Source organism: Cherax quadricarinatus, chromosome 4 (genome assembly GCF_038502225.1).
Source record: "Cherax quadricarinatus isolate ZL_2023a chromosome 4, ASM3850222v1, whole genome shotgun sequence".
NCBI classification, from domain to species: Eukaryota; Metazoa; Arthropoda; class Malacostraca; order Decapoda; family Parastacidae; genus Cherax; species Cherax quadricarinatus.
The window spans coordinates 14,253,741-14,263,916 of record NC_091295.1 but is presented as its reverse complement, the minus strand read 5'-3'; the positions used below and the strand labels follow the sequence as shown (position 1 = coordinate 14,263,916).

Below are 10,176 nucleotides of genomic sequence, written 5' to 3'. Positions count from 1 at the left end.
ACTTTCCTATGGTGTAGAAATATACCTAGTTGGATGAATCTTATTGTGGCTAGCTGGTCTAGTGGCTAGCGCGACGGGCTGGAGTTTTGAGACTCTATGACCGCGGGTTCAATCCCGGCCGGGGGTATGGTTTATTTGCAATCGTGTCATTACGATTTCTTAAGTCATGTTCACTACAATGCTAGGTGCATGTGAACGCTAGTCCCAGGTGTGTGTAAACACTACAGTGTTAGGTGCGTGTAAACCTTACAGTGCCAGGTGTGTGTGAACCTCGCAGTCCTTTATGCATGTGAACCCTTCAGTCTGAGGTGTGTATGAACTTTTCGGACGACATAAAGTAGCCTCTGAGGTAGTACAAAGTAGCACAGTTAGTGTGGTATCCTGAATGGGTTGAAGAGTTGGCAAGACCTCGAGACCGGCTGAGCCTTTCAACCCAACAATAACATTGTTACCATGGTGTCCAAATTTTGTAAATATAAACAATGTGTCATGCTGCGTCTCATTTTTAAAACTCGTTTTGACCTCATGACAGCTCTTTCAGAATAAAGTAAGTCTGCTCAGCTCTTTTCGGTGTGCATTTTATGGTAACTTACATAGTGTTTGGATGAGTAATATGTCCGAAAACCAAAATTTGCCTTGTTTGTAGGCCAGGACCTCTTGGAAGAGGCTTCTTGGCGAGGTGAAGAGGCTCTTGATCTGAGGAATTAGACCTTTTGGTATCCTTCCTCAGACCGAACCTCATTACCCCCCAATCCCCCTCCCTATCCCATTCCCCCTTTCCCTTTCCCCACTTCTCTCCCACTCCATGTTTTAAATATGGGTTCTCCCACCCATTATGATCCTTGTACTGATTCTCTCTCTTGCATCGATCTCTCGGTCTCCTCTTCCTCCACTGCACTGCTGTATAACCCTTGTGGTTTAGCGCTTCTTTTTGATTATTATAATAATAATCCACTGTACTAGACTTCACCTGGTCTCTCCTTCCGGACTTACATGACAGCAATCATTTTCCAATGATTTTACTTCTCCTTGATATTGACCGCGTCTTCGTAGTCCTCGCTGGCAGTTTGATCGAGTAAATTGGGACCCTAACTGCTTTTAGTGAGGTTTCTTCTTCATTATCCATTGATGAGTTTTTACACCTCTTCTCGACCTCAGTTTTAACTGCAGCTTCACATACCCCAAACCTTGGGCAGGCATTTTCAAAAGTGCGTGCCTTGGTGGTCTCCTGCTTATGCTCGGGCAGTACATTTGAAACACGCTGCATGGGGCAGGTACCAGTAAAATAGAACCACAGAGAGACTCCTTGATTTTAAGCAGAAGCAAGTGGGTGCTCGCCGTGTCATCCGTGACACTAAACGCACTTGCTTGCGAGATTATGTTTCCACCATCACCTCTGCTTCCTCTATGAGTGCAGTCTGGAAAAAAGTATGGAAACTGAGTGGCAAATACTCTCCTGACTCGGCTCCTGTTCTATGGGTTGCTGGTGTTGATATAGCAAACCCTCTTGATGTTGCCACCGAAATTGGTAATCATCTTGTCTGTCTCTCTCAGGGGCTTCATCTATGCCCCTCGTTTCATTCCTCAAAGTCTGCCAGAGAGTTAGAGCCCTTAAAATTTTCTTATAATGTGCCTTTATACTTCTGGAACTGGAAGCAATGTTCTTTAATCTTATTTGGTCACAAGGAGTTCTTCCCCAGCTGTGGAAATCTGCCATTGTTCTCTCTCTCCACAAACCGGGTACTATGGGACATGATGCCTTCCACTTTCATCCCATTGCTCTTACCAGTGCAGTTTGCAAGGTGATGGAACGTCTGGTAAACTGACATTTGATGTGGTATTTTGAGACACACAACAGTCTCTCCACAAGTCAATATGGCTTTTGTAAAGGTCGTTCTACCATTGATCCCTTACTATGCTTAAATATATGTCTGTAATGCCTTTGCCAATAACTACTCAGTTATTGCCATCTTTTTTTGATCATAAGAAGGCATATTATGACACTACTTGGAGGTATAATATCTTGGTCCAAGCCCACCCCTTAGGTCTCCGAGACAATCTCCCATTTTTTCTTAAGAACTTCTTAACTGAAAGACATTTCCATGTCCGGGTTAATAATATGCTTTCCCCGAACTTTCTCCAAGCTGAAGGTGTCCCCCAGAGATGTGTTCTGAGCACAACACTTTTTCTCCTTGCTATAAATGATATGGCCTCTGTTCTTCCCTGCAATATTTGGTCATCGCCCTATGTTGATGACTTTGCTATAGCTTGTGCAGGTGCTGACTGTCACCTCATTGCAGATTCTCTCCAGCATGCGGTCAACCATGTTTCCAATTGGGCCACCACTCATGGGTTTAAATTTTCTAGTAGTAAAACTCACCAAATTACTTTCACTAGACGTTCAGTCGTCTCTGATCATCCATTGTACCTATATGGCTTGCATATCCCAAAACATGATACGGTCAGGTTTTTCGGCCTTCTGTTTGACCGTAGGTTATCCCGGAAACTTTACATTACCTCTCTGAAGGCAACTTGTCATAGCTGGCTGAACCTTCTTAAAATTCTTGCTCATCTTTCATGGGGGTTGATCATAGAACTCTTCACCTACATTCAGCCCTAATTTTATCAAAACTCTATTATGGTGACCAGATCTATTCGGCAGCCTCTCCTGCTACTCTCTCTAGCCTTAATCCCATCCATCACCAGGGATTATGTTTATACCTTAGTGCTTTTCACTCTTCACCAGTCGAGAGCCTTTATGCAGAAGTGAATATTCCATCCTTGTCCGATCATCGTGATGCTCATTGCCTTTGCTATTATGTTCACTCTCATGACCTCTGCAATCCTTCCATATATGTATAGGAATAGTCACTGATGTTAGTAGACATTATTTATTCGTTGCCCCTGTTTACTCCATCCCTTTTCTCTTTGCTTAAATTCGCTCTAGTCTTTTCTTCAGTTACCACCTTTCTATGTTCGTGTAGCATCTCACTTTTCCCTACTCCCTTGGGAAGTTCCAACATTCGTGTCTGTTCTTTTCCACTGCCATGCGTGAAAGCTGAACTGCCTATGGTAGCTTCCAGCTCTCTTTTTCCTGACCACTTCTGCTCTCATTCTCATGCCATCACAGCGTACACTGATGATTCTAAGTCTTCTGATAGCATCAGATTCGCAGCAGTGTTTCTGGACAGTGTCGTGCAAGGGCATTTATTATCCTCGGCTAGCATTTGTACGGCTGAATTGTATGCCATTCTTGTAGCGCTTATCCGTATTGCATCTCTGCCTGTGTCACTGTTTGTGGTCGTTTCAGACTCCCTTAGTGCTTTACAGGCTATACAAAAATTTGATACACCTCACCCCCTAGTTCTTCATATCCAGCTTTGGTTATGCCATATCTCTACCAAGCACAAAGATATTTTTTTCTGTTGGGTCCCTGGTCATGTTGACGTATAGGGCAATGAACAGGTAGACACTGCTGCGCGGTCAACAGTACATGACCTCCCAGTTTGTTTATTTATTTATTTATTTATTTATTTTATGTCTTTGCAAACAGTACATTGAGATTCTGTATTTACAATAGTGGGTTGCAATGCAAAGAGAGCCTCTGTTATGCCTAGGCATTATGGGCCAACTTAACATTATTGGCTTACAGTCATATCAAGGTGTTCCATTCATGGACTATTTTGCTGTAATTGCTACCCACCTTTGCACCCATTGGCAATAACATTGGTCTGATCTGCTCCATAACAAACTTCATTCTATTAAACTGAGTATAGGTTTCTGGCCGTCTTCTTGTCATCAGTGTCAAGGTTGGGAGACTACTCCCTCCTGTCTTCGCATCGGCCACACTCGTCTTACTCATGGGTATCTCATGGAGAGGCGCCCTATTCCTCTCTGTGAGAATTGTCAGATTCCAGTATCTGTTAGCCACATTCCGCTGGACTGCCCTCTCTATCAACGAGAGCGCAGAATTTACCCCCAACATCTTCTCCACTCTGCTGCCCTTTCTTTACCGTCCCTTCTTGCTGATGGACCTTCCTTTAAGCCAGACTCTCTCATTGACTTTTTGACAGTAACTAATTTACTACACAAACTCTGATGATGCCTCTAGCAGTCCCCTCAGTCCTTTCTACCTCAATCTCTTGCTATCCTCTACTCCTGCACTATCCACTGCTCCGCTGCACTCCATAACCTACTAATTATCCCTCTCCCTCTTGCTACCCAATACCCTTGCATCCTTCCCTGGCCTGCTGCGCTGTATGACCCTTGTGGTTTAGCGCTTCTTTTTTATTATAATAATAATAATGTAGGCCAGGATAAGTAAGTTTATTTAGGCACAGTACACGTAAGTACAGTTATCACACATAGTGTAAATTACCTAGGATAACCCAAAAAAAAGCCAGAATAACTTATTTCCATTGAGGTCCTTGAGGATGAATTACAACAGCTGGATATGCAGAATGTTGAAGGCAGTGTAAACCAACTGAAGTTAAATCACGTTTATAACATTGCTCACTAGCAGTGTCCAGAATATCTTGCTGCCAAGTATATAGGCAAGTACAAATAGGAAGCAGGTCTGTTTCACTCTCAGCAGGAGGAAGAGCAAGCCTTCACCATGTCTGGAGCTCGGAGACCCGCATGAGTTGAGCGCCTAACATGAATTAAACAGTCAATGAATTGCTGCCCAGTTTGTCAAGGTTGAGAACCAAAACTAGTATGATACTAGGGGAAGCGAAGACAGTGGAAATAAATCACTGTCAGACTTTTTTTTTGAGTTATCCTGGTGGGTAATTTACACTATGTATGATAATTGTACTTATGTGTACCTGTGCCTAAATAAATTTACTTACTAGGGGAGGTTGAAACAGTTTTGTAGTACCATCAGTAAGTGGACAGGCCTTCAACACCTTTTATTGTACAGCACTAAAGGAATGGAACATATTGTCCACACATGTCAAAGTCTGACCTAGCATGAGCCGGTTCAAGAAGGGAGCTAAAAGGTACCTAATGAATGAAGCTACAGAAAGGGAAGAGAGTGACTTCTTGTATAGTTAATATTTATGTACCTGTTATTGTAAGCTGATCCTCTCTTTAATGTTCATGTAAATAACTCAGTTTACTTTATTCCTAGTAGTATATCTCCTTTTACTGTAACTGATTTTAACACAGTTGAGTTACTTAGCTGACTGATTTCTACTGTAACTTACAGCTAGGCTTTAAATAATAAGCTATTACAAGGACCCCATTGGCAATAAGTCACTTTGTCTGCCTTTCTTGGGGTTGCCCTAGGTAATTTACACATATGTACTAGGTATGATAATTGTACTTATGTGTACCTGTACCTCAATAAACTTACTTAATCCTGCCTTTCCCATTACAGTGTCAAATGCTTCATAGCTCAGAACACTTATGACTTAACCATCCATGTAATTTGCACATGTAAATACACAAAGCATATTTGCTTTTTATTTTCAGATTACCTCTGAGGTATATTCATCTCTGGAAACAATGGCAAGTAAAGTACAATGAAGACAACATTTGGAGCTATGTCACCTGGCAGAGCTGCAGGTATTCCTTCTGCAGTAGAATTCCCCTCCCAACGGAGAGAGAGAATCGACTGGCATAAACTGGCTTCTGTAGACCTCCATGAATTGTCCTCAGGATGTAGTATAGAGGTTCTCCAAGATCATTTGTCATACATAACTTTCTGTGATGCAGAATCAGAATTTGATATTGGAACAAGTTCGGGCCAAAGAAATCTTCTCAAGATGTTTCGTTTAGCACAGCTCATTATTCAGTACCTCTTCCTGTCCCAGGAGTTTATTGAAACTCAGCTTCAAGTGGCTCAGGATGAACTTGTACAGATTACAGAAAAATATCAGCAGGTAAAATATTTGTTCTGCCATTAAAGTTAGTTAACCCTTAAATGGTCCAAACGTATATATACGTTCACTCGCGTAGTGCCCCAAATTTTTTGAGAAAGGAAAAAAAAGCATATGGTACCCAGGCATCCCCAATTATTTTAATATGGCACACAGTGAGTGCACACATCCATTCTCTCATGTCTAGGTGACTCAGGCTTATCGTGGCAATGTTGAATGAATGACAAAGAAAACGTATATATACGTTTGGGGCACTACACGTTTAAGGGTTAATGTGTTTTATAGAAGTGGAGGTTTGGCTTGTTTCTGAATGTTATTTTTTTTATGATTCTTTTAGACTTTCTATGAAATGACCCAAACCTATTCAATACTAATAATTCTTTTCTTTTTTTTTTTAACATCTTAGGACCTTCATTTTTAGGACACCCATCTTGAGCTTAACTTTAAAATTCTAGGTCTTATATTTAATTTCTTGTATGACATCCTGTTTCACTCATCAAAATTATTTACTTGATGAATAAAACTCCATAAGCTTATAACAAACTTTATAAAGTGGAGTACAGTATGTTATACAATTAGGGTATGTAACATATACTGAATAAACTACTTTATAGAAGGCCCCTTATTATGCAAGGCATTTTGGGCAGCCTTAAAACTAAATTATGATTACTAGTACTACATGAGGATAAGAATACAGTGGTACTTTGGGATACAAACAGCTCAAAACTCAAACAGTCATGTAAGTGTATTTATGTAAGTGCTTTTGTAAGTGTATTTTTGGGGTCTGAAATGGATTAATCTAATTTACATTATTTCTTATGGAAACAAATTCGTTCGGTATTGGCACTCAAACAGCCTTCTGGAACAAAATAAATTTGTATCCCGAGGTACCACTGTACTTAGTGTTTATTATATTGGAGGTATTCAGTAATTCAGTAAAAAGATTCTAATTAGTGATACATTAAGGATGAAGCCAAGTACCTAAGTTGAAGGAATGATGGAACAAGAATGGACAATACTGGATGAAAGACAGGTTTCGGAGTTTCAGGAATTGTGCAACATAATGAATTATTGTCAGGCTCTCATTCAGGTAAGGAAGTGCTTTTAAACAGTAGTTTTGAAGTGGCTGGCAGATAGAGACTGGAATCTTCAGGCAGAGTTCCAGATTTTAAGTCTGTGCACACTTGAGTTTTTACATAGGTTGTTGGGCTATGAGACCTCTAAGTGAGTACAGATAGGAAGCACATCTGTCTGGTGTTCAGCAGACGAGGATCAAGCTTCTACCACGTCTTGTACTGAATGACCCAAATGGGGTTAGCGCTTAACGTGAATTATTATATGTTAGGTTATGATGTCAATACAAATATTATTTTATTCTGCATTACCTTCACTGTTAACAATAAATGTCATATTTATTTTGCAGGTGAAGGCAAAGTTACTGCAGCAGGTTGAAGCAGCTAAGAAAATGAAGACAACTAACAGAAACATGCGTGAAACTGTAAAATATATCAACTCATTTGCACTTGCTAATGGCCTCTTCCAGTCCCTGAAATGTCCTCTGTGTACCAAGAGTTTTCGGGGCCAGGACTTCCTCCAGTCCCACTTGTGGCGGAAACACCCTAGTCAAGTCAGCTCTGTTACTTTTCCACAGACTACTCAGATGCCATCAGCTGTATCAAGTTCTTTTGTAGTGCCAAATGTAACTTCAGATATTAGACAAGAAGTGCCTCATACCAGTGAATCTGCCCTTCAGTCTGCACCTTCAGGAACTAGAATTTCCTCAAATTTGAATGATATTGATTCATATAAATTATCTGAAATTGAGAAAAAATGCAATACAATGAATGAAAATTTCACCAAGATTATGAGAGAACTGGAGGAACAAAAAAGATCATTAGAAAGAGAAAACAAAAAGAGTCAGGAAGAAGTAAAGCGAGCACGGGAAGAAAAACATCACACAGAAAGAGAATGTGAAGCCCAGTTAGAGAAATTAAGTGAGCAGCTTGTTCATCTCCAGAAGACAAGCAGTAGTAATGCTTCCACATCTGATACTGAAAGATTTGTAGAGCTCATAAAAAAACAGGAAAAAGAAATCCAGTTTCTACAAGCACAAATCCAAAGACAAACCGAATATAATAAAGTAGATGGAACAAAAAATGATGATACTGTGGATGGCTTATCTAATGAAATTCAAGCTCTCAAGAGGCAGGTGAGCAATGAGAAGAAATTTCACAAACAATCCTTAAAACAAATGCAGGAATTGTTACAGAGAAATTATGAGGAAGCATTGGAATCTGAGATGACTAAACTGAGAGAGATGATGAAGGATATTGCTCACAAAGAAGCTGCAGTCACAGTCATTGCTCAGAAACCTCCACCATCACCCAAAACTCCAACTGTTAAAAAACCACCAGCACCAAATAGAACAACAAAACCCTTTACCTTGACCCAGGATTCACCTGAAAATTCTCACATGTTAACTTATCTTCAGGCTAATGATGAACCTCATTTGCATTCTATGGATACCCATGATTCAGAAACTGAGTCAGAATCTGAGAGTCAAACTGATACATCACAGTGGAACCACAGTAACCTGAAAGTGACACAGCTTCAAATAAATAGCTCAAGTACAGAAAGGAAAAAAGAAATTACAAAACCAAATATTCAGAGAAATGATAGCATAGATTCTGAACATCCTATATCTTACTCTTCAGAAGAAGATGTGAGTCACTCTGAGAGTAACAGTTCATCTGAATTATTAAATCTAGAGGCTTTGTTGAAAGATAATCCACAGCTGTGGAATCAAATGCGAGAGGCAACATCAGATGTTTTAGCATCAAAACTGCAAGCCTTTGGGATAGATTCTTCAGAAAGAGGTATAAAATCTGAGGTTCTGACTTCATGTTTATCTCAATTAAGAAAAGACAGGAGAAAACTTGAAGAGAACTATGAAAATTTCCTGGATCTGAGAAAGAGATTAGAGAACGAGGTTCGAGCAAAGGTTGATGACAAGATTGATAATGAAGAAGATATTTCGGGAATATATCCACTTGAAACAGTAAACAGTAAAACCAAAGAAAATCAATCCAGTAAGCTTTTTAGGATGGTGAAAAATGTTCGGTCAAAAGTTAAAGAGCACTCACAAGCTTTTTCTTCTTCGGTATCAAGAACTAGTGAATCGATGAAACTCGGGGTTAAAGATATATTTCATACTAGTCTTAAATCTGATGATAATATCAAGGCCATTTCAGGAACACGTAGGGTGTCTGATAATCCAGAAGAAACTGCGGAAGATGAAAAGGGTGATGAGAGTTCATCAGAGACAGATTGCAGCACTCAGATAGAAGTTCACAATGAAACATCAAAATCTGTCACAAGAAACTTGTTTAATGATGAAATTCTGTCAGTGAGGTCTGGTGCACGACCAAAACTTGATAACTATTTTGACAACCAAACATATGGAGAGGTTGAGGAAGTAAGCGGATCTGAATGGGACTCAGAGCCTGAATATGAAAACTTTAAAAAAGAGCCACCTCCGAAGAGAAATGATAGCCTGAATACCTCACTAGTATCAGCTAATTTACACAATAATACTACTAAGGGCTGGGAGCCACTTGAATCAAAGATAATTAAACTTAAGAAACCAGAAGGAACAATGGTGAGCAACCTTGCTCAAAGCATTGAGCTTCAGTTGAGTGGGCGAAAGAAGAAAAAACCCGTTGGGGCAGTGGATGTGATGAGTGGCAGTGTGGTACATAATGCTAGTCAAGAGAGAGGAACATTTGTGGAACATCCTAACACTAATCAGAGCTCTTCCTATGCGAGTCAGCAACACAGTGTAAGTGATTCCTCCAACACTGTTGGCACCAGTCTTTGGGGGTCAGTAGATGCTGTTGATAAAGTTGCTCTGGAGCAACCTAAACTGTTCACTAGTAATACAAGAGATACACTGCATTCTTGGGACTCTGATGACGATATTGATGTAAGTCAGATGGAATAATTCAAGAATGTAAATTTAACTGAGTTTTTCGTTTAAATTAATTATAATTTCTAATAATGTACTTAGTGTTTTGTACTTATTTATTCACCTATCACTCTTGCTGCCAAACCAGTGCTTTCTTATATATTTTGTAAATGTGAATTTATGCAATTTGCAGCTAATGTGGTAAGTTCTGTTTTAGATATTTTCTACCTTATACTTTTATCTTTTCCATGCATGTCATAGGAAGTGACTAAAATGCTGGTAGCAAGGGGCTAGTAACTGCTTCTCCTGTACACATTACTAAAGTTTAAA

The 10,176-nt window shown here is 39.8% G+C and overlaps 1 protein-coding gene across 1 annotated transcript; it reads left to right on the top strand.

Moving 5' to 3' along the window:
- Positions 1 to 398: 398 nt before the first annotated feature.
- Positions 399 to 9,943, top strand: LOC128684179 (cilium assembly protein DZIP1-like). Its single transcript, XM_053770320.2, has 3 exons — positions 399 to 547; positions 5,476 to 5,885; positions 7,306 to 9,943. The coding sequence occupies exons 2-3, from the start codon at positions 5,526 to 5,528 to the stop codon at positions 9,880 to 9,882; spliced, it is 2,937 nt and encodes a 978-aa protein (XP_053626295.2). The 5' UTR covers positions 399 to 547; positions 5,476 to 5,525; the 3' UTR covers positions 9,883 to 9,943.
- Positions 9,944 to 10,176: the final 233 nt, after the last annotated feature.